The 25755-nt window shown below is 40.3% G+C and overlaps 1 protein-coding gene across 9 annotated transcripts in view; it reads left to right on the top strand.

The window, feature by feature from the left end:
- The window catches only part of ARHGAP21 (Rho GTPase activating protein 21), a 138240-nt gene that overhangs the window by 12280 nt on the left and 100205 nt on the right, over positions 1 to 25755 (top strand). For 2 of the 9 annotated variants that reach the window (XM_075587601.1, XM_075587596.1), the window contains exon 1: positions 13246 to 13373. The exons of the other annotated variants lie outside the window; for them this stretch is intronic. In XM_075587601.1, the coding sequence (XP_075443716.1) occupies positions 13290 to 13373 (84 nt within the window). In that variant the 5' untranslated portion in view covers positions 13246 to 13289. Of the gene's footprint in view, positions 1 to 13245; positions 13374 to 25755 lie in introns of those variants that run through there. 9 annotated transcript variants of the gene reach the window in all.

Raw genomic sequence — 25755 nt, 5'->3', positions numbered from 1 at the left:
CCGGCCCTGCGCTCCCATTAGCGCGAAATCTTAATTTTGGATAAGACCTACGCTTCTGCACGCTTGCGGAAGCGTGCACGAGCCCCTGCTAAAGCCGCTCTCATTGCGGCTGCAGGGGCTCACTGGTAAGCGAGAGCGCGCCTCCGCACGGGTCAGCGCCTAAGGCCTCGGGCATGGTCAGCGCTTAGGCGCTGACCCGTGCTAAGGCGTGCTGCTGCTGCTCGAAACTGAGCCCCTGCAGCCGCAATGAGAGCGGCTTTAGCGGGGGCTCACGCACGCTTGCGGAAGCGTGTGACGTCACTGGCCCGCCCACGGACGGCGCGCTGCGTAAGGCCAGGGAAAGCACCGCTTTCCCTGAGCCTCAGCACGCCTCCGCACTGTTTTGGGCACTATGTCCCAGGCCTAAGTCTTTCAGAGCCGGAGTGTGTTTTCAAGGCAATTCCAATATTTGGTGCTACGGGTTGTAACCTGTAACCCTCTGAGTACCAGAGTGGCATTCGCGATCAGTGACTGATTCACATGTGAGGGGAGGAGTCGTGTTCCTTCCTCTTCAGTGTCTGTGTTTAAAGCTTATTACTTGTGATTGTTTTAATAAAAAATCAAAAACCTGCAAATCTGGTCGTGTGGTTATCTCCCCATGATGTTGCAGGTTTCTGTGAGCTGCTGGAGCCAGCATATGTCCATTCTATGTCTTCCTCTGGTCGAAAATGCTTATAGATAGGGAATGAGCGATCAGTACTGGCAGAATCCCTGGTTCACATGATCTTAAAACAAAATCTAAAACATTGTTGTCTGTGCGGTCTGCTCCTTCTTCTTCTTTTTTTTTTTTTTTTTTTTTAAAGCATATTTTCCCCCCGTTGACAAAATGACAATGTTCTTATTTATTGGATTTATTGCAGTGATATCAGGCCGGGGATTGGATGATAGTTGAGGATCATATTCTAAATCCTCTCTCATAATGGCTGAGGGAAAGAAAGTGTAAAAGCTTAAGGTACAAATCGGTTCCCTCACTCGCTCCCTCCTTTTTTGGGGGGGAGGGGGCAGGGGTTACTGCTTTTAGTGCACCATGCTGCTAGGAGAGGATGTATCCCCCTTTTTGTTTAAAAATTTTTTTTTTTTTATTCAAAACGGAGTATCTAGATCAGGAGTAGCCAACTCCAATTATCAAGGTCCACCAACATGTCAGGTTTCAGGGTATCTCCGCTCCAGCACAGATGGCTGTCAGCGACTGAGGCACCAAAGCTGAAGCAGGGATATCTTTGACCGGTTGGTGGCCCTTGGGACTGAAGTTGGCCATCCTGCTCTAGAATAGACTTTTTAACTCCCAATTAGTGTGTTGGAGGTAAATCCCCTAAAATCTGCAGAACTGGACCCCTGTCACCGCTACCCAACAGTGCGTCCTGTACCTCAGTTGTGGCAGTGCCAGGGAATGGAATCACGTGGCACTTTCCATTTGGGGGTCCTTATCTAATACTTGTGCCTCACTTTGGCTATGGCGCCCGGCATGATTTGTTCGCCAAATACAGGTTTCCTTGAATTGTAAACCTTTTTTTAATGCAGTCATCTGCTTCCTTTTGAGTTGATGTGTAAGGAAACCGTGCAGAGGAAACCGCTCCATGAGAGGGGGCAGAAAAGCAATGTAACCTACTTTATTTAAAGGTGCAGTTCCATAGTTTTTCTGTAGGAAATGATTGAAAAGACACTCCAGGATGAGGTGCAAGAGGCCTTCCTGTTACGTTGTATATTATCTTTCCACATTTTGAATGACCCTTTTGCCGCCAGCCGTGCAATTTTTACCTGCCGCTGCTCATGGGATCCAAATAATGTTGTGGGGACATGCATGCAAGGTCATTAGTCACACACCCATGTGCTTCCCGCTGCCACTACAAGCAGTGGGGGAAATAAGTGTGTAAATGACTTGTTCGCTTAGCTTCCCAAAAGAATCCACACCCAGTGCATCGGGGGATGAGCCCTTCTCCAGTTCTGGTTTCAATTGCGCTCTGATTCGAACGTTTCTTATGATGTCCGACTCTTAATTTACGAACAAACGCCAAACAATGGATTTCAAGCCTGCCCATCCTTAATTGAAGATCTTCAAATGCACGAGTTCTACTTTAATTATGTAGAGAAAGTAGATGTATCCTGTCGGATGCATTTATTTAACTGTATTTAAGAACCTGTAATGGTTAAAGTTAAAAAATAGATGGCGGCATAGGAAAGGGAAAGAGGGATTTGCTAGAAGGGAAAAGTAGGTGCGTTGTAATCATGACACTGGCTTTTTTTCTTATATCCCAGGGCCAACTCCTCGTAACCCTAGATGAGTTATTTCGCCTCACAATCCAGACATTAGATTGTATGCTCTTTGGGCCAAGGATTCCAGCAGTGTGCGGTGTACAAAGTCCGATAAGGATTTCCAGTCTGCTAGTGAGCTGAAGCACACATGTTACTTTTTGGACAGGCATCTATTGTAACTACCACGTACAGTGACATTTGTAAAGTTTTCTTCATTTTAGTCAACACAAGATAAACCAGCTCTGTGGGAGTAATTTCAGCATGTCTCTTTAAATCTTTAGCTAGAGAAATTATATATATATATATATATATATATATATATCATATTTCATATTTCATATTTCATTGTAACATCGCCAGAAGAAGAAATCAATCGCCAGAAGAAGAGATCAGTGTATCTCGAAAGCTCGCACAAATAAAAGCATTTCGTTAGCCACAGAACGGTATCATCTATTTATTATTTTTTTATTATTATATATATATATATATATATATATATATATATATATATATATATATATATATATATATATATATATATATATATATATATATTCTCCTAGAGCTATAAATGACCTAAATATCTATTACAATAAAGAAAACGCATTAAACGTGCTAATTTTTAAGCAAGGAGGACAAATGTACATAATGATATTGGGGACATCCAATAAAATAATGGGCTTCCTGGAGTAAAACTGTTGGAAGCTTTCAAAAGAAGCACTATCTTTTAGCTACTGACCACTGACCACTCTCTGCGTTTTAAAGCTGAAGTTGCCCTTACTGGGGGATTTGTGTGAATCGGAGTTTGGAGCAAAACCAACGCATTCTTCAATCAGGAAATTGGTGCAATTTTGGTGCTGATTTCTTGGCCCCAAGAGAAATTGTCATGTCCAGTGAGTGAAACAGTAAGCGAATCGCTGCCGTGACGTATTGACGGCTGCATCGTCTTTTAGCGTCTGGACTTCCACCGCATGAGAGATCCACCACCATGGGAGATGATCAGTGATGAGAAAGTAGTGGGCGTTGCTCTGTTTTAACTTCCCTTTCAGGTTCAATTTGGAAAAATAATAAAAAAATATATATAGGCGTTTTGTAGGAATTGTTGCATTAAGTATGGTGTCTGTAGATTCGGAATGGAAGTCTTGCAGTCAACATCACATCAGGTGTTGCTCACAACTAACCACAAGGACTACGTTTTGCACAAACAATAACCTAATGTAGATTGTGCTCCCAAAAACGCCTGTACAGATTGGGAAATCAACCGGAAGTACCAATTGCAGCCATTGGTACTAGTTTGTGTGTTACTATAATACCCATCAATGTTCTTAAATGAGTTAAGTACTTAAGCAAATGATTACTTTTTTTGTTTTGTCTTAGTTTGGATTACAGAATATTTTTTTTGTTACACCAGGATGGCTGTCTTACAACACCCACTATATTTGTATGTCCAAAACTATTTGCAAATGCAATTAAAATATTTATTATATTTATAAAATGTTGTACCAGGAAATACTTGAAAATGAGATGTAACAATGTATGTGCTCGGCGCAGAGTTATGACAATATGTGGTTACATTAAATGAACAGAGGTAGTCCTCCATTTTCACTGGATTTACAAAGATGGTACAATCAATATTATAAAACCACGCAGGTAATATATGACGGGAGCTGGCGAAGGTCACTGGAACAATGAAGATGTGGCACACAGCTTCCCACATGCAGTTCTCACTCTTTCTCCCGTGTTACATATATCAGGGATGTGCAAACTTTGCGTCTGGGGGCTTGAGATTTTCCAGTGGGCGCGGTGGCTGGAGGTCCCGCACACTCCCCCAGGCATTTAAATGCCGGGGGATCGCGCGAGGCCATTGTAACTTCTCCTACCTGGTCTTCGATGACGTGTCGCTATGGTAACCTGGCGTCAAATGACTCCGTGGGGTCAGGTGACGTTGCCATGGCACATGACCCCCGCGGCATAATGTGACACGGGCGGGGCGTGAGCATGGGAGGAGAGCAGGCAGGAGGGCGTGGGGGGACAACTGCGCACCACTGACATAGATGTATCTGTTATGTCCATCCTAAAGTGAGCAAATCTAGACCTTTTTGGGATAGGTTGGTTTTATGGGTTAAATTATGAACCTATTTCTGAATCATGCTACTTGGAGAAACATCTGCAACACCCTTCTTCTTTTTTTTTTTTTAAACAGTGTAACTGCAGAGTAAAGAAATGCTCAAATCACTCATGCAAAATGTATGAAAATAGACTAGAGTTTCCACTTTGTAGGGCGGTGGAATTACTCATAACCACTTAGTTATCCTTGGATAATTTATATCAGTACCGGTGATTGTTTGGTGTGCTGTTTTTTGTGGTTGATTCTTTGTAAAACACTCTCTCCCTTTCACGATTTGTTTCAGTGACATGTCTCACAATTGGTTTGATGTATTTAAATGCGCTCAAAAAGCATCCCCACCCATGCAATCTCCGCTTTGGTTTTAAATGCATATCAATATTTTCCCCCTTTTGACCTGAACCAGTGTGGAAGAGCCATCTGCTGGCGCATGGCTGTTGATTTTTTACCTCCCTAGGATTCCCTGGTTCAAGAAGACATTCTGGTGATTTCCAGCCACACCAAGTGCTCTTTTGAGGTGGATTGATACTTTAATAGGTCACCTGAAAATATGTCTCTCTGAACATCAGTTAGAAGAAAAAAAAACATTTAATCAACTCCGATTTATTGCTTTTCTCTTGGTTCTTTTTCTAATGTTTAATAAGGTGTTTTCTGATCACAAAAATGCTCAGAAAATCCACTCCCTTATCTAATTATAATTTTAGTATTAATAGTGTTCAGTTTGTTTTGCTTTTTGCAAATATTTCCTTTTGGTACAAATTGCCGTTTGCGTTTACATTGATTACCTTGTTACTGTAAAAAGCTTCATTTGAAATACTTTTAGCTTTCTGGTTAGTATAGTGGTTTAAAAAAAAAAAAAAAAAAAAAAACTACAACAGGACAGGGTCACAGGAAACACAGGACAAAGCAAGTACAACCAGCCTCACACTGAAGGCACCCAAAAGATCGAAACAGCTGTCTGTGTGTAGGTTTACTGGCTATGCACTTCTTTAACCCACGCTGTGCTGAAGAAAGCTGTATAATACGACAGGCATATGCTTATAGGGCTCCATTTTGAAAGGGATATGAAGCAAACCGTGACTTTGCTCATTTGCATGACATTTCCCAGAATCCCTTGGAATCCCAGAATGGAAGCATTGTATGCTAAGAGATAATGGTGAAAAGCAGGGTTGTTGACCTGAGAGACGTGCGAGTATGCTCACAAGTGGAGTTTTTGTTTGCTATATGCTATACGTGGATGGTTTGTCACTCCTACTCACATAACTTATTTAATGTGTGGCTGAAACCATCATTAAAATTGTAGGTGGTGATGATAAATCTATGTTCTTTATTGCAACTACCATGTAGTCATTAGATTAGTATGTGGACCAGCTTTGAAACCTGATATACAAATAATTTAAGATCAGGAATAGCATAGCACCAACACTGTGTATTTTTCCTAATGCTACAGCCGTTGGAGCACTTTGGTTGTACGAAACATCTTTCATAATCATGTAGCACAATTATATATATGCCTGTGCTCATGTGTGGATGTGAAACTCGAAGTATATGGTTGGTATTACCCGAAGAGACAGGAAAAATAATTAATAGGTTTGAAACCAAACACGTCTGACATCACAAGGGTAAATAAATTTAAGTGGCAGTGGGCTGGACATATCGCAAGAAGAAATGACCATAGTTGGAAAAACTGGATTCCAAGGCAATTTTGCTTGGGGTTGTAACGTTGCCTGTTACCATTTTAATCCATCCCTGGGATAGTGACACACAGATACTATGGTTTAGGTTCGGAACCAGATATATATATATATTTTTTAATGTTATAGAAGAAGGGGAAAAAAAACATATAGTCGTCTAGAAACATATATTACTGGTGGGAAATGTAACATGTTTTCCTACAACAAAGAAGAGTTTAATAAATTTGTGATGCATGCAACAACATGCCTCAAACTAGATTTTTAATTTGAGCTGGGCTGTACTTTTTCAATGTATAGGAAAGTGTTCCCTACTCCCCCTGATCAGAGGAACGCAGGGAGGCTCTGGGGTGCATCCTGACATCAAGGAACCTTCTTTTGCTTGGACAGAAGGGCAGCAAAGAGACCTGTGGTAGAAAAGTGTTCTGCCTCTCAATTGTGGGACCCTGAGTATTTGACATGGTGAGCATCGCAGGGATGTTCATTGTAAGATTATTTTAGGTTTTTTGTAGAAGCTGAGAATGAATAGCTGTGCTCAGTATTATTACATTGCACTGGCTACTTTCCGGGGCAAAGTATTTTTGTTCTCAATCGTATGCTCCTGCTGTAAGTTAACACGTATCTGACCAGAACCCATAGTTTGTGGTTAGTCTTGAAAGGAAACATCTGGCTTGTACGAAACCACCAAGTAGTCAGAATGTCGTATTTTATTTGTCCATTTGGCAAGTTATTGACTTCCGCTGTACATGGAATATGGTAGTGTAAAAATGACGTCTGTTTTAATAGAAGTTGGAGTTGAATTCCCAAATAGCCTTGTGTTTGTCATAATAGAGCGAGCTCTGACATGTAACACCTGTCAAGGTCTGTAATATAGTGCGCGTGGCGCGCACGTTTCGTTTGTGTTGTCAGCGGTGATGCGTGCAGCTAGGGGGCGTGGCTCTGACATCACAGCGTTAGGCCGCGGTGTGATTGGCTCTCGGTGTCATGTGACGCGGCAGCAGCGTGAAAATACAAATTTCTTGTATTTGCTCTGATCTGCCGCGCCGCCGTGCGTGGACGTCTCGACACTATAAACGTCAGCCTCCCACAGTCGATTATCATTGGCGCGCACTATATTACAGACCTAAGATGTGTAACATATTTTGTTTAAAACTTTTCTTATTTAGGTTCAGTGCAAATAGTATATCAAATCTGTAACTTTCCAAGGGCTAACATCCATAATGGATTAAGAAATGTAATCGCACTACTTACTGCCATTTTAGTGTAAGGAAGAGAGCAACTGCAACAACGTAAGGCCTCAATTATACAAGAAACTGCTGAGCTGCAGAGCGATCCGGTGACGTCATCGTAGCGATGTGTGCACATGCAAAAGCGATTTATAGCACTACTGCAGAGGAGACATGACCAGTTGTTTTGTTTAAGATGCACTGTGCAAGCGATGTGACTCGGCCGTCGCTGGTGAAAAACAAAATCTCAAATCTCTTCATGAGACAGAAGTTTTGCAGTTCGTTGCAGCGCTTATGTCGCTACTGGTATGTGAGATGTTTTTGTTTTGAAGCTGCGTGGCGTCGCCAGCGATTTCTGGTATAATCCCCGCCTAAGCGAGCAGCTACAACAGCATTCTAATTTTTTTTTATTTTTTAAATATACGCACCTTTGGGACATAACCAAACGCGTGTGTCATGCAATGTTCGTTAATGTTGTGTATTGCTCTGTGCAGAATGTGTCTTGATTAGTACATAAGCCTCTTATATGTTGTGTTGTAATTCTTCTTGTTAATACAGGCACATACACTGATAAAGTAGATTGCTCTTGGCTTAGTTCTTGTGACATCTGATACATCCAGCACTGCCATTTGGGATTTTTTTTGTGTCTAAAATAGACTGCTTTTTGCAGCTAATAAATTTGTCTTGTATTGCTGATTTGCCAATTGTATATATTTTTCTTCTTGCCTTAACTGCATGTTTAACAATTTTAGCAATGTATGTTTCTTCTCATAACTGGGTTTCAGTTTAGGGCATGCACTTCTGCTTTTAGTTTTCATTTTCGTTTGGTCCATTTTTCATGAGTTTACTAGAACGTGATTTGGTTTAAAACATTTTGTTTTAAGTTGTTGGGGAGGGAAAAAAATCATTATTTACAGGAACATGTGTTCAAACTTTTCAAACTCTGCGTACTCGAAATCCGAATTTGACGTGTCCAATTTTTTTCTTCCCTCCAACCAATCAGAATAACCTATTCTAAACTAAAATTTCCCCTCCCGTCTCCATTAGAACGTGGAACGTTTTAGAACACGGACATGTAGTAGCTAAATAAGCATCTATAACCGCTATATAACGCAGGACTGTGTTGTACTTATTGGCTTAAGCATTATTTTTATCATTTTATTTCTAAATCACCAGAATTCATAACAAAGCAGCACAGGGTGCGAAAGACAATAATACATGTAGGTATTATTACAATATTGAGGTTAAGGAGGGCCTTGTTCCAAAGAGCTTTTAATCTAAAAATCCAGACCCTCCATGCGCACAAGATTTGAAGCATGTTCCACTCTTTCATGGCTTTATTATCGCACTCCAATAATCTGACTGCAATTTCACAAACAACCGTTGCTGGCACACAGGAATGAAATTTGCCTTTAAAATACATTTCTAATCTATTTATTAAGAATCTTACCATCTGTTCTTCCCCCCTCCCACCCCCCCCACTGATTCCTTCTCTGCTTGCCATGTAATGCCGGATTTTGCAGCCCGCTGTGGTTAACACCCTACTCTGCGATACAGTGAACTATATATCAAATCACTCTCCAAATGCTGAGCATTGCTTTCTTTTTGGAATCAAATATACTTGCAAAGATTAAACAATAGTTTTTAGAGCATCCAGGGTTTATTTATTTTTTACTTTGCATTGTTGCACATTTCGTTTGCAACTATATTTGTAATTCTGCCGACCATACAAGTAAAAGGAAATGTTGCACCATTCTGTTTGCATTTTGCTTGGCACAGAAATGATGATTTTAAAGGCCGGCACGAACAAAGCACTTCAGGACCCAACACACTCCGCTTGACTCTTTGCCTTCTCTCTGGACTAATCTTCTTATTTGTAGCACTGGGTGTATAGTTTGTTCCTTATAATACTATTCCATTAATCACTGTATGAACCACAAGCTGTGTCTGGATTAATGTTTGTACGTTTTCCATCTTCTTGTATATACTTGACCTTTTCCCATGTAGAAGAAGACTTCTAGACATGGGTTTTAGACTATTGGGAATAGCAAACGTCATTGATCTCTTTAAAGGTGCCATCCCAAATAGTCTGTTAGTTGAATTGTTTTAGGGACCTCTGAATTGGGAAGTTTTTGCCAATCAAAGGTTTTCTTTATGATTTTATATCCCTTGTCCTTATCAGAGAACCAATACAATGGTGGGGAGAGGGGACTTGATTTGGAGGAGAGGTATCGGTCATCTAGATGAGACCCCTTAACCATGTCATCATTGATCACTTCCGGGAGGTAGAGCTCTAAGATGGCTGCATTTCTCAGGAGCTCCCGTTCGGCCTACTAACAATCCGCAGACATCGCTGGTTTTCTACAGCAAAAATGCAGATTAAAAGCCATCGCTAGGGAGTGAACCATCAGCCTGCTTTACTGAGGCCATTAGTGATCTGATCGGTCATTTCCCCAGAAGTCAATACTTAAAAAGAAAATCTGAGGCCTAACCCTGTGCCTCAGTAGCAGTTTCAGGGAAGCACATGCTCAGGGCTTGTTCCATAAATTGTCTCTCTGTGAGTGAGGGGATCCTTATCGCCTCTATCACATCTACTGTGGGTGCTGGTGCCCTTTCTGTGGGACCAACTACCTGTGTACAGAGCTTTTGGTGAGCTCGGAGTAGTATCGCTGTGGAAAGAATCCGCCTGCTAGCAGAAGCATCTTGCCTCAGAGATTACAATTTCTTGCTACAATGCCTGTTTTAATGGCTAAGATGGAGGATACGCGCACGCAGACTGGGAGGGTGCAACAAGAAGGTATTACAATTGATGTTCATTATAATAGAACTGTTAACCACACAGTTAATGCAAGAATTTAGACAAAATATGAGGGAATACGTTGATACTCTGAAAAGAGAAATTGCTGAATGGAGGTGTCCACTATTTCAGCATGAGATCTTGCCTGCAAAACATGGCCAAGAACAGTCACTGCCCAACTCACCCCTGAATACCCCAGGGTGGTAATGCCTGCAAAGCATGGCCAAGAACAGCCACTGCCCGCAGCCCAACTTGCCCCCTTTCTGCAGCATTTCCACCTTGGGGTATTCAGGGGTATCAATGCACAGCCTCAGGACAACGTTTTAGAGACAGGACCTAGCAGCATGAGCATCTCTGGCTTACCTGATTTTACGGTCAGCCAGGCGTTACAGGTCTAGCGGAAGCACTCCCTTTCCGGGCACATCTGATCAGTAAGTTTACCTTACTAGCAGCGGGCTCAGACAACGACTTCCATCTTGAGCCGCCACATATCACCGCCGTATCGCCGCACACCCAGCTCAGCCCTGGTCCAGTCATGTATAAGTCACTGAGCCGGAAAATGATGACTTCAAAATCCTACAAGAGAGTGGTTTCTCTTCCTTCTCGACCATAAACTTTTTTACTTTTCAAAATGCCCCAGAGCTGCCCTCCGAAAGTGGAAGCGCTTTACCGCCGACAGCGTGGAAATGGTGGTACACGATGGCCTGATTCCTGTATACAGAGGGAGGCAGGGTTTCATGGTGGGATCCTCTCGCTAGGGACGCTCCTCTTTCCTTTAAGGATAATCTCCCATATTATAGAAAATCATTTAATTCATCACTGCGAAAGGGTTAAAGTTTAACTGCGTGAGCTGCACTCTGTGTGGAGATAACATGTTTCCTTATCACAGGGTCCTAGACACAGTTTGTGTTCCTGTTCTATGCTGTTTTATAATGTTATACAGTAATATGTTTCCTTTATGCCCCAACATGGCTGCTCACCTTGTTGAAACATAAGACTCTGGGAGAAGTTCACGTTATCTGTTTATTGTTCTATTAAATGTGTGAAGCCTCATTACATCTCACCACTCTGGAGAATTTAATATTAGTTTTTTATCCTGACACATCAGGTAACTCAATATATGGGGACCTTTAACATCTGTTAGCTTGTGAATTGTCTCTCAAAATCTCTACAACCTCCATGTCCTGCCTCCAGTCTCTTAACGATGGGATCCAGTCTCCCTGATGATGGGATCCAGTCTGTGATCAGATTATTATGAGGCTCTTGCTTGCTGGTATTTTAGTAGAAATCTCTCTCAATATTTTCATCCCAGCGGCTAAAGTTTAATTTCTTCTCTTCTCATTTACAACATTAATAACACGTTGAAATAACTAGAGAAAAAAGGGCTTTATAGTTTACCTGATGTATGCACACAATAATATATGCACCTGATATGTGCATATAATATGCATTTTATGTTTCTATATGGATATTTAGCACTACTCTGTTATTTGTGTATATTTAAAAATGTATCTCACTGTAGTGTTACAAAGCATGTTAATAAATAAAGTTAAAAAAAAAAGTTATTGATATTGGTTTATTTTGATCCAATATAGGATTGACCCTTTAAATGAGCCACCACTTTAAATAAATAGTTGCCTAGTGGGTCTAGCACTGTCCTGTGGAATATTGCATGCTCACAAATGAAAACTATTCTTGACATTAATATAAATTCCTCATAGGGGGAACACAATTTTTTTTTTTGTTATAGAAATTAAATGAATGTAAGACTCTTAAAGCAGCAATTGCCCTTCAGAAATTTGCACGGTTCTAGCTCCCGTAATGTTAGCATCTTGCCCCCTGGGAATGTCCTGCTCTTTTAGTGGAAAACATCATGTTCCTAATTGCTAGCATCTGAGGTTACCATAGTAACTTTACACTTCACGGGGGAGAGCTCCATTTGAACCTCCCGGACACTGTCTTTCAAGCATTAATCGCCTTATTTAAATAAAATAAGATTTAAAAAAAAAATTATTTAGATTTAAAAAAAAAAAAAAAAAAAAAAAAAAAAAGCCGCATTGTAAAGGGAAATGAATTTTTTGCACAGAAACACAATGACGATCAGCGCAGACTCTCTTGTGCCTTTTTTTTAAACTCTCCAACTACTTCATGTCTGTGCAACAAGTAAAAGCAGCGAAGTAAAGGAATGTTGCTTGTTTCTGTGGTTGGGAAACGGTGACAATCCAGTTCCATTAGGTGACACTTTTTTTTGCTTTATAATTTCATTAGATACTTTCATGCAGAAACACTTATTGACTTCATTTAGTGAGGGCAGCCAGCTGTTACTATCATCTAAGAGTTAACATGAATGAGATGTGTGAAATTGCTTTACAGACTGAGGTGTGAAAGCCAAACTCAGCCCAGCGTTATGTCACATACAGTATCTATTGCTTTTCTGAAGGGAGGGATGATACCCGTGCGGACACAATCCTGCAGCAATTCCCAATGTAGTGACATTCAACTTAAATCAAATAAACATGCTATCCACTATGAAGATTCCCAGGAAGAAGAGAAGTAGACTGGATGTTTCTCCAATATAGTAAGCCCACTGCAGCATTTCACAAAGAAGCCGATGATTGCAATCAAGGTCAAGTGTCATTGCCTTTAAAAAAGTTTTGATATCAGCACCCCAGGTTTGCAGTAGGGGCCCTGCGCAGCTGAACCGCGTTGGTACCACCTGCTCCCTGAGATACTTGCATCGGCAGGTGATGCCAGTATCTATGGCTTGTGTAAAGGTCGTCAAATAAATAAACCAAGAGGATATAGCCACTTTAATAAGTAGAACAGGATTTTGAACTGCACTTTTAACAAGGAAGCTACACCAATGATTCTTTTTGGAACAAGCTATGTGCCTTTAGGATTAGAAATTCCTGATTAAACAGGACAGACTTTCTTGCTGCTAGACCTTGTGCAGTGTATGTAAAACCTAAAGCAACGTTGATTGGTAAACGGTTCTGTTATTGCTGCTGCTAGCTATTTGCTGAGTGGGCAGAGTCAGAGAGAGGAAGGACTTTTTTTCCTCCGCTGGTTCTGAACACTGCATAGCTCATGTTATCCAACATCTCCCCCACACGAGCAGCTGAGTCAGAGAAGAGATGTAAACTGCGCTATCGGCAAGCATGGCCCAGTTCCGGATACTAGACTGCATGATCAACCACAACTGGGGCTTGATCTGCAATCTTTACTGCATTTGGAGCAATCAGGTGTGTCCGTCTTTCTGTTTGTAGTAGGAATATGCCGGCGATGGTTCAGTAATGATGACCTTCAGATTTTCTGAAAATGCTTAAGATTTAGTTACATGAATTTGTAGTGGTGGGTAAACGTGTTTTTTTTAAAGACTGCTTGGCCAATTGGAACTGTAAGTATGATAACATCATGTTTCGTGTGTTTTGTTTATCTAATGTAGCTTTCACATTTCCCCATCCCTATCATTTAAGCATAAAAGCTGTTATTCGTATTCTGTTACAAGATTACTCGACTTATTTTTGTGTGGTTATGCAGACACTTCCTACAATCTGATTTTGTTTTATAACCTTATAAATGATGAATTGGAGGTTTAAAAAAAAAAAAAAAAAAAAAAAAATATATATATATATATATATATATATATATATATATATATATATATATATATATATATATATATATATATATATATATATATATATATATATATATATATATATATATATATATATATATATATATATATATATATATACACACACACATACACACCTCTAATACTCTTAAGTTGTTATGGAAAATAATATGGAATTCTCTGGGCATTCTTTAAACTGGATAATGCTTGAAAGGTTCAATTGGTTTCCTTTCTTTGTGGGAAACGGCTAACCTATTGGCGTATTACATTCGATACAGCTATGGGAGATGTTTATAGGAGTACTAAAGAAAAATATTATATCCTTGAGCACTTTAGATATTTATGAATCATTTTAGAAATAGTTTCACTCCTCCCTGATCCGTGTAACGTTAGAATGGCTGCAGCAGCCTCTCCTGTGTAGAGTATGGCTGTGAGCTCTCACAAGCAGGGCCCTCGTTACTGTTTGTATCTGTTTTGCGCTCATTTGTCATTATTTAGTATGTCATACTGTTCCCCCATTGTACCGCGCTGCAGAATATGATGGAGCTATATACATGATAATAATAATTCGGGGCTCTTAAACTAGTTCCCCAAAGGGGACAGAAAATGATTTGGAAGTAGGAGGTCCACAAGTGCATCCTAATATAATCTAGATACGTTATCTAATAGGTAATTTAAATGCTTGCAAATGTGGAAGTATAATTTATACATTTGTACCATATATGTGCATTTGCTTACAAGTGAGCTTTAGTTTGAACAAAATTTCACTTGGCTGCCTAGGTAACAACAATGAAACTAGAAGTAGACACTCCAATGGCCACTTCAAGACCCTTTGCATAATGGCAACCGGTGCCCCGGTCATTGGGTATCTGGATCACTGTTTGAAGGACAGTTGAAGATGTCTGCTCTAAATCGGGAACTCTGAATTGCATTTTTAGTTATATTTGTTAAATATTTGATTTTTGAAATGAGGATTTCAGTCCCAACTATATGCATTCCATACGTAATGACTATTGGGAAAGGCAGGTTTGTGCAGAATGGGACATTAGTCTTGGCCGTTTCACAGCGACTCACCCTACAGCAGATTCACTGCTGTAATCCCCACCGCTGGCCGCTTGGAAGGTAAGTTTTATTACTGTTTAGGATATGGGGTTAATATTAAGGGCTTTTAGCACTTTGGGTAAGGGGTTGTAGCACTTGGGGTAGGGGGTTAATGTAATGGGTTTTAGCGGTTAGGGGGTTAATACTAAGGGCTTTTAGCACTTTGGGTAAGGGGTTGTAGCACTTGAGGTAGGAGGTTAATGTAATGGGTTTTAGCGGTTAGGGGGTTAATACTAAGGGCTTTTAGCACTTTGGGTAAGGGGTTGTAGCACTTGGGATTAATTTAAGGAGTTTTGGCGGTTAGGTTTGGGGGTTTTAGGGTAAGGGGTTTTGGCACTTAGCGCCACCGGTGGAGGGGTGAGTTGCTGCGAGGCGTCGGTGGCCATTTTATCGTGCCCAAACGTCCTAGACCGGGTTTGTGGACCTATCTGAGGCGTGAATATGATCGCGTGTTTTTTTTGGGGGGGGGGGGGGTTTAAAAATATTTCCTTTTAATTATTGCAGCTATAGAAGCTGTGTTTTTTGTGCAGCAAAATGGTTTAAAATAAGTTAAACGACAATCAGATGGTTGTACATATTTTGAATAGATTTCGTTTCCTCAATTGCAGCTTTGATTTGTCCTTCCTACGCCATCCATAAGCAGCTTGGAAATATTTACAGTCTCCCATAAAAGCTAATTATACATACGCCACTCCTTTTAACCCCTTTCACGGCCACAGGGGCCTGATGTATCAAACCCTTAGGGGTTTAACAATGAACCATATAACATTTATCCTCATACATGTACATAGTCTCCAGTGTAAACTCTTCCACCTAGTGAATAGCTGCCACATTCTTTAGCACAGTATAAGCACCTGGTAGCTACTATGTTTGTTGTTTTGCTGTTCAGCTCTGAGCTTACATTTGGGGCTAAATTTGAACATTTGCTAAACCTATCTTCAATTATGAAAGCCATGCAACATAATCTCTTATATTTAGCATTTGTACAGTAAGTGCTTTCATTAACATTCAGTCCAACTTGGAGTTGCAGAAAATTTACCATTTTACAGCATTTAATCCACTTTTGTATCTTTAATGTAAAAATGAAAGGTTCATTACCATTTTGCTCAAACTTAAGATAGGAAGTACAGTAATATGCTTCATTATTCTCTCTTGTGATTATATTAAGACATGCTGTAGCATTGCCATTAAATCTTATGGAAACTGTTCCCTTTGACAACACAATATCCCAATCGCAAGGTCACACGCAACATCTGTAGTATTGAGTATAGATCAACACTTCCCACTGACTGGCTTCTTCGAGAACAGTTCTCCTGGACAAGTCAAAAATAGAAGGTAATGTGGTACTGCAGAGCCTACGGCTCCAGAAGAACCACTACAGAGACGCAGCTTGTTGGTCACCGACCGCTTGGCAGTTGCCCACAAGGCCGATGCAGTATGGCTGCAGCTGCGGTCTTTCTAGTGCTAGGCCCCTGCAGTAGACATGGAACCCTTATAAGAGACTGTTGGAGGTAAGACGTTTTGATGATTAGAATGAAGGAAAACTGAGGCAATTTCAAAAAGGGTATATTTAATTTTTTAATTTATTTTAACCGGAGTCTAAATTACATAGATTAGGACTCTTATTGACCAGCGTATTGACTTTAACCCTTTGAGTGCCTGAAGTAGCTACCATGTCTTGGGGTGTGTCATTCCAGAGGTATGTCGTGGTTTTTAAGCTTATTTTGGGCGTCCTGCCACAACTTTTTTTTATTTTACCTTCAAACCATTACGCCTACAAACAGCTGATTCATACAATATCTTGGAATAAACACGGATTTTCTTCCAGTTCCATCCCGTTGTTCAGAGCCAGTGAACCCTGGGAGTAATTAGGTAGTATTAGGTGGACCAAAGCTTTCCCAGTGCCGGCTGCTTTAACTGTAGCTGCACATGGCAGTGTATTCTTGTTTCAGCTCATGGAGAGGGATACGTGTGGCTTTTCCCAGCTGCTTTTGTTTCAATGTATTTTTCAAAGTAACTTGATAAACACAAATGATTCCCTGGAGAAGGATAGCCAGGGTAACTCCTTTACACACACGATTTTGAAGCATTTGGTTTCCCTCTGTTAAAAGCAGCAGTACATCAATATGCTGTGGTTATACGCCCACACCCTCCTTTTTTATTTTCCCAATCACAAACTACAGAGTTTAATTTTAGTGCACACGCCGCTTTCAAATATATTCATTCTCTTGTGGATTAGTTCAGTCGCCCCCTTTTTTGTTTTTGTTTTTACATTTTGTCACGTATTGTACTGCAAAGGCAAATGCTGGAGTTTTATAATTACCTGCTGCGGATAATGTATTTATAATATACTGTATGTACTAAAATACTGGCCCTGGTTGCATCTGAACAGCAGTGATTAGCCCACGTAGCCTCTCGGCAATAAAAAAATGAAACTGCAGAAGAGTGACAGAATTGTCATGAAAGCGATTCAGGGACCACTAGCAAAGTCTTCAGGATTTATCTGTTTTTGGGGTGTTTTTTTTTTTGTTTTTGTCCTGATTTAACCTTTTATCATTCCTGTGATGACTGCATATTCTGAGACTTATCTTATTGACATTTCATGGTTGCTGTTTGAGCTCTGGTATTAAGAATAATGTTAATGTAATATGGTAAATTATCCAACAAACCAAAATCATAAGATGTCACATGGCTGAGTGCTTTCACTTTATTGTAACTGGTCTACGGTACACTTGTCCAATGCAAAGCACAGGTCCCTTCGCCAGGGAGAGCTATTAAAGGTATCGCTACCATAGTTTTGTGTCTCTTCTATGTGCCAACATGGTACCATCCTCTGAAGTAATTGACTGTAATCTGCAATGATCTTCAACATACTAACCCATCTGACTACTATGCCCAAGTACAGGAGTGGCCAACTCCAGTCCTCAAGGACCACCAACAGGCCGGGTTTTAAGGATATCCCTACTTCAGCACAGGTGGTTCAGTGAATTCCTGCACCTGTCTGTGCTGAAGCAGGGATCACCTTAAAACCTGACCTGTTGTTGGCCCTGAGGACAGCAGTTCGGCACGCCTGTCCTAGTAGATAACTACCAAATGGTAGCAGTCTAACCTGGCATACATGGAGAGTAACCAGAAATTTGAGGCTCTGTACTTTCTGACCCTACTATCCCTCCATAGTCTGGCGAAGTATTGGCAAGCTGCCTTCTGTATGAAATGTAGGCTCTATCTCCCTCGCCTGATGAATAGAAGGGGTGGGACAGTCAAGACTGGGACTCCATCCTGTGGTGCCACTTCATAAAGTGTCAGTTAATGGATGTATTATGTCGGCGATAATTCTAATTATGTACACATTTTGCTTTTAAAAATGTTGTGTACTTTAGCAACATCAAAATAACCAACTGCAGTGCATTAAACAAAAAAACACTTTGGAGTTTCGATACAAACGTAATGAGGCCTTTTGCTCTAGTAACGCCTGTGGGAACTTGTTTTAAAATCGCCTGCTTGGGTTGGCCCATAAATAACTAGCATCTATTGCACTTTTTCTGAAGGAGCATGTTGAGACTGAAGGAAACCACTGGACGTTTATGGCAGTATCCCATTGACGTGAGCACTCCCACACTTCACTCCGCAGCTTTTATATGGTCCAGCCACATTCTTCAAGTAGCTGATACTGCAGAGGCTGCTGCATTGCAGAATCCAGGCGTCCCTGACACAATGCAGTTTAGAACTTTGATCTTGGTCAGAAACAAATGCAGGTCTAACGGAGGGGAGGAGAAGGGGATAAATGAGCCAATGCAGATGCTGTGGTTTCAATATTAAGCAGTGTGCTGGTTAGCATTTGGCAAAAGTATACCAATATCTGCAAACGTGCGCCATTTATTAAAGTTAATGCCTTCAGTCCTAGTGGAACCTGCAGTGGCTCCTGAGCTAAAGAATGAACTTGTAAAGCGCGTGCTACGCCATGCACGCGCGTGGCATTTGAGTTGGCGCAGCGGGGAGCCGACGGGCAAAGGAATCTTTTTGTGTGCGCGCGCTTTGTGTGCGCGCGTGAAGTTAATAAATATATTATTTTTACGAAAGTGTTTTTTTTTAATTTAAATAATAAAACACACTCACACAGCTCAGCATACACACGAAAAGCATGCGGCACGTGAACATGCGCGCATGGCCGCAAACAGTATAGAACGGCCCTAACAGGGTAATTGGAGCGATGCTTTTAAATGGCTTGGTGTAACAGGAGTGTGGGTAATGGAATCTGCCACTGTATATTGGGCAGGCAGTGTATGCACTGTATACACATGAAATATCAACATGGCTAACAAGGTCACCTAATGTCGGTGTAGAGAATAAATTGAAATGTAAAAAGGGTCAAACAGATGGCTACTGTGTCCTATATTAGATGGGCCGCAGTTAGACGCCAGCAGTACAGTATTGTGCATGCCTCTCTGCTTGAATATGTACGCATCAGAGGGACTTGTTCTTTATGCTGTCAAGAGTAGGTTGTAAAATGTAATGCATTTTTATATAATTAAAAGTGCACCTGTTATTTCTAACGCTTTATATAAATTATTAGACATGAGGAATAATGTAAAACGTGGTCCGTTGTCATGGCAATGTAAACACAAAGGTGTGCTCCATTCCACACTCTTTGTAACAGTGAATGTATCATTTGTCATCCATGTTTAAAGCATCGTTAAAAAAACATGCAGCCTTTGATTACCCAAATTATTTGGTTCTCCCATGATCTATCAGCAAAATCCTGCTTCCCAGGATTCACTAGATCGCTATCCCAGAATTCACTAGATTGCTACCTTTTTTCAGTTTCAAATCAATCCTTCAGTCAGTGTAACTCAGCAACTACAATGTATTCTTATATTACTAAGGTAACATTATCTATTGTTAGTTTGCCACTAAAACTGCTGGAAATATCGGCAACAAACTATTACCAACAGGAAAGTGTTACAAAGATCTTGCACTGCTGGGGAGGTGGGTTAAAGCCTGCTATAGAAACCAAAGGATGCTTAGTATATTTGAAACTCATTAAAATTGGTATTAAGAATTGAATTTTAAAATTAAAAAAACAGTAAGTATTATCTAATACTACAGAACTGGTTTATTTATAAAAAAAACCACATGTAGGATATTGCTTGGATTGCTCCTTTAATGCACCTAAGGTGTTAATGATCAGAATACACACCCTGCTCTCCTTTTCTCATGTCGGTACTGTCACGGTATACTTATGACAAGATATAATGAACACCAAATACCTGGGTTGAACTGAACGAGGCTTAGATATAATAAAATATAATTTATTCCTTAAAAAAGGTGAACACAGCAATATAGTACAATTAACAGACAAGAAGGTAACACTTACTTAGTGTGGGGGATGGAGAAGTATTAGCTAGCAATTCTCCAGCAATCCGGTGACATTCCAGGTGGAATCAGAAGCACAACTAAAAACTGTAGGGTTGACACAGTTTATATACCTGTGTAACCCTATTCTTAACATTGAATACAGACTATTGGTGAACAATTATCTGTATCCAATCCCTAACGTGGAGACACAGATTAACCCATGCCCCCCAGATAATTAGCCCATGTGTACTGGGACTCTATGGGTAGCCCCATAATTAAATCGGGGGTGACGACCAGTTTACCAAATGAAGTATCTGCATTGTTTGTAGGTGTAGACATAACACTTACAAACCACTCCAGTTTGATGATTCTCCACCTTCAGGTAACAATTAGAGTGGCAGAGTCTGTTGATTAGTACTTTTTCTGTTGATTAGTACTTTTTCTGTTGATTAGTACTTAGTGTAAACAATCCGGGCAGTTAACTTTTGATCACAGTGCTTAGGCGCAATCAGCCGGCTGCCCTTCATGACCTATTAGCATAGCAGATGGTCTGCATTTTCAGAGCAGATCCAAAATACCATACATATATACTTTAATATCTACACATATTAATAAGTTCCATTCTGGTGTGCTCAGTGGGTCAAAATTTGCCAGTTCTTAATGCCTACAGTGACTCCACACATTGGCCAAATATCAACTCTCTGCGACCTCCAGAACTGGAGATACAGAAATGCACTTTAAAACATTAAAATACAGGATTATAATGAAACATGGGAACAGGGGAACATACATTTTTCATGACATGACAAGGTGTAAACCACATTCCTGGACCTCAGTCCAGTTAACCCCTTGCCTCCCTGGTGAGGTCAGGGGATGGCCATATGGGGTGCAACCCCTTTAATACCGGGCCAACCCCCCTCTCCCTCAACAGGTACCATTAAACATCCTGAATGATAACATGCTGCCATATAGCAATTGCAAACAGATATGTACACTGCCTGCCACACATTCCTGTGCGTTACTCTGTTGGAACCGAAAGAACACTTTCTGGTTTTACTGTTTTAGCCCAAATGAACAAAAACAATGTGGTTCATTGGGATTGGTTTGTTGCAGGTTCTGATACTTTTTAAAGTTGGTCACTTCCAAAAAAAAAAAAAAAAAAATATCCATTAAATCAAACCTCTCTTAAACCATGCCTCTGATTTTTCTCAAAAGTACAAGAAATACATAATTCTGTGTATTTAAGTGAACTTTGATTGTAACTGTTAAAAGGGACAGTCCTTCTTTGTTCACCAAAGAGAATACCGGTTGAAAATAATTTTGCATTGTAATTAATTTCCTTACATGTAATTGTTAGAGCAAAAATATCAGTTAAATGTGAAAACCCTTCCATTGTGGAAGGCCAGAGAATGACATGCCCATCTGTCAGTGATTAGACAATTCAGGCATATAGTTGCCTGAAATCAAACCTTCCCATGCTATGCAAAATACATTCAGATTTAACCATATCCATGTTAGTGGTTCAATTTGGCACCTTTGCAACTCTTCTTGCCAACAGATATTATTACTTATATAGTGAATGCATCTAGCCACTTTCGATTTTAAAAGTTGTTTAATAATAAAGATGTCTTTAATGGCATTGATAATCTAGGTACACAGCTGGTGAAATAACAATATACATAAAGCATAGATAATGTTTTTTTGCTTTCATTAGTGGCTAATTAGAGGCGTTCCAGATAACCATAAGGAATACAACCACAATTGTATAGTTGCAATGATCAAGTACGACATGTAAAACAAGAGAGAAATATACACAGGTTTTATAATGTGGTTCTTTCTCAAGATGGAAAAGCAAAGGTTTTTACACAAATATTTTCTATCCGGGTCCATCGAATTGGAAATGGGCTTGAAACTTCCTTTGTGGGATCTTGAACAACTTGGGCCTCACTTTTTTTTGTTTGTTTGTTTTTTTTAGGCCGTGAACAGTAATGCACATTTGGACAGTATAAATGGATACATGTCGGGCTAGAACAAGGTTATATACCATGAACTCTTGCACATGACTAAGTGGGGGTGGGGGGGGCGGATGCTCCCTGTTTTGTGTCCAGCTATGATTGGTATTTTTGAGCCACAGATAAGACTTGTAAACATTGACCAGCTTCCAGCCACTGTGTCTGCTGCCCCTCTTTATTAGCAAACTGCAGCTGTTTGATCACGCAGAAACATTAAAGGAATGCTTTGAATGGGAAACTCTAGGGATTAGATTACATTGATATTAGAAATGGAAGATGGTTTCTGCTCTAATTTCTAGATGAGGTATAGGAAAAATGTGAGCCATACTGTCATTATTTGACTTAAGTTTTGAAGCGTTGTTTTTATGTAGAATTTATTTGTTGGAGTACAGCTCATTTGGCCTTTTTTAGGTTGTGTATATTGGATTAGTGTATCTATTCCCTGAGCCATATCATATCAGGAAATACTAATGAATTTTCAAATGCATGTGCTCACAAAAGGGGGTAGGTGTGGAGCAGGTTTTGGGTTTCATGTACCAGGTCAGGAGTCAATGGATATATTGATAGATTATTTACAGAAATAGCCATCTGTGTGTATTGTATTAAACAGTTTTTTCAGTCTTTGTCAATTGGCTAATTTTGACTTGAGTATCAGAGTAAACTATGCATTATTCTGCAGAAGCCAAAACCCTGCTCCCCTTCATAGGCAACATACACTATAGCTAGCATTGCTGTATGAATGAGCCACATACTTTCCATTTCAGCCTGGTAGGCCCAGATAACCCACTGGGTACCTAGAATCCAAACCATTCCTCATGTCACTGGAATGCCAGGTCAGTAATGTCTTTTAAAATAATTCCGTGTTCTAGAAGCTGTGCACATATGCTCCTGTAAATCATGAATATGTATTCTTCACGTATGTGGCATGTAATTATTTGTTTGAATATGGCCACATGCCAGATACACCACTGAGAGAACATTTTTTGCATGACCAGTGACTGCACTAGCCACTTGCCTGGACAGTGCGTAATGAAGAATGTGTGACTTGTACGGATGGAATTTGGCTTCTCTTGGAAGTCAATCGATTTTGTTTAGAAAGTAAGGACGCATTCACACATTAATCTTACATGTTCTCTCTTGGAGAAGTGTAATATCTTACTGTGACGAGTTAGGGAAATATAACCTTTTGGGGTTTTTTTGGTCACTTTTTTAAGGTCCTTAATGCTACCGATTTGTTTACCAATCTTATATATTTTGCAGTTTGTCTTTCTTGCCTACATTTTCAATCCTATGCTATAACTAAGCATTGTTCACTGCATGTCCAATACATGACACTGTGTGAGAATAAGGCACTAGCTTAAAGCTGCAGTTCAGTCTTTTTTTTTTTTTTTTTTTTAATTTATTTTTTTACTTCAATAGTTTTGTGGTAATTACCTAAACAGAACTGTATAGCTGCAGGTCAATTCGTTCTCCATGTATTGATAGGTCGAAATTTGGTGACATAATTAGTGAAGGGATCTGTTTATATTCTGCTTGTCTGTCAGTGGAAGCTCATGAATATTCATGAGCAATCCTGCACTGACATGTGCTAGAGGGAGGGCAGGGCTGACAAAGGGGTGTGCCAGGGCTTGTGACAGGACATGAAGGGGCAGTGCCTTAGCAAATGGCTGTTAAAATAAAATACAAGAAAATTGGTCTTTAAAAGTTGTTTTTTTAAACACAGAAAAAGCTAACAGTATTTTTTCTTACTACAGAACTGATTTATTAAAAAAAAACACACATGCAGGATATTGACTGAACTGCAGCTTTAACATAGGGGTAAATGTGACCAGTAACATTGTGACCTTTCTTTGTAGTAAAAGGCTTAAAAGTGTTTAAATTTTACAGATATTCCCCACTAGGGTTCTTAAAGTTTTGATATTCATCTTATTTAATGGTCAAGTTCCCGGCTAACGCTTGGACTGTAGGTCTTTTCCCAGAAGGGCAGTGGAGACGTATGATTTGTGGGGCAAAACTTTGTAGCGATTTTATATTCCTGAGAACCTCAGCAATATCGCTCCTTACAATTCATAGTGCACCCTCTGCATGCACAGGGAACAGATGTATTGTCTGGCAGGCGAGCAATCTGATGCACCTACAGCAGCCTCTGTCTCCTGCTCGCTTTGTTTTGATGCATCATGGACATTGCACATTAGTCAACTCTTCCACGTTTAACCTCTTCACTCTCAGAACGCATTGCAGACCCATCCGAAAGTAGTAATGGCAGCCTGAGTGCTTTTAGTACTTTAATGCATCTGCCAACAGCGAAAATATTTTCATGCATTCATTCTTTGCTTCCTTCTCTTCATTGTGAGCTATTAGATGACTAGATAAATTCATAAAGTACTTTAGCAGTGGGTAGATGCAGTGTCTGATGAAAGTACTCTTGTACCAGCTCGTCACTGCCACAGCTCTACAATGTGTTTACAGGTCTGTGCAGCACCAAAAGCAGTTTAAATACATGAGTCGGGTACCTGAAACCTAGACGACCGTACTTTTTGTGCTTGAATAATCAGGATGTTTGGTGTGTGTGGCTGGCCTGTTTCCTTTGCTCCTGGGTTTGTACATCTTGCATTATGGTAATTTCTGCATGTCACTGATTTTGTAGGTGCACTCCCACCCACAAATAATTCCCGCACTCGTGGTATTGCCTGTTTCCTTTGCTCCTTGGTTTGTACATCTTGCATTATGGTAATTTCTGCATGTCACTGATTTTGTAGGTGTAGCACTCCCACCCACAAATAATTCCCGCACTCGTGGTACGGGAAGTAGAGGATATTGATAAAACAGAAGCACACAAGCGGCAAGGAGAACGGAGGCACACATGAGGAGGTGGGGGGTTATTCTGCCACAGGGGGGACATGAGGGATAGTATGAATATAATAAGGCCTCTAAATATGTAATGTGGAGCAGGTCTATACCAAAGGGGTACAGGGGAGAAAGTAGGAAAAGACAAGGATTTAAAGAAGTTCGTAGGGCTAACTAGAGATTAGTTACAAGTGGCGCAAAATAGTGTACATGTGACATGATTTTTTGTTTTTCATGTAACCCCATCATTCATACACTGTGTACAACACCAGGAAAACACTGATGCTGTCTGCTAGCAAAATCTCTGTTTTCTACGGATACAATGTAAGGCAATCCCTCTGGGGAGGACCGCTCCTTTTAATAGTAACAAGTAACTATATATGTTTACAGGTATACCCCGCATTAACGTACGCAATGGGACGAGCATGTATGTAAAGCGAAAATGTACTTAAAGTGAAGCACTACCTTTTCCCCACTTATCGATGCATGAACTGTACTGCAATCGTCATATACGTGCATAACTGATGGAAATAACGCATTTGTAACAGGCTCTATAGTCTCCCCGCTTGCGCACAGCTTCGGTACAGGTAGGGAGCTGGTATTGCTGTTCAGGACGTGCTGACAGGCGCATGCGCGAGCTGCCGTTTGCCTATTGGGCAATATGTCCTT

This window comes from Ascaphus truei, chromosome 2, assembly GCF_040206685.1.
Source record: "Ascaphus truei isolate aAscTru1 chromosome 2, aAscTru1.hap1, whole genome shotgun sequence".
Classification (NCBI taxonomy): Eukaryota; Metazoa; Chordata; class Amphibia; order Anura; family Ascaphidae; genus Ascaphus; species Ascaphus truei.
The sequence above is the reverse complement of the archived record's forward strand: the minus strand, read 5'-3'. Positions and strand labels throughout refer to the sequence as shown.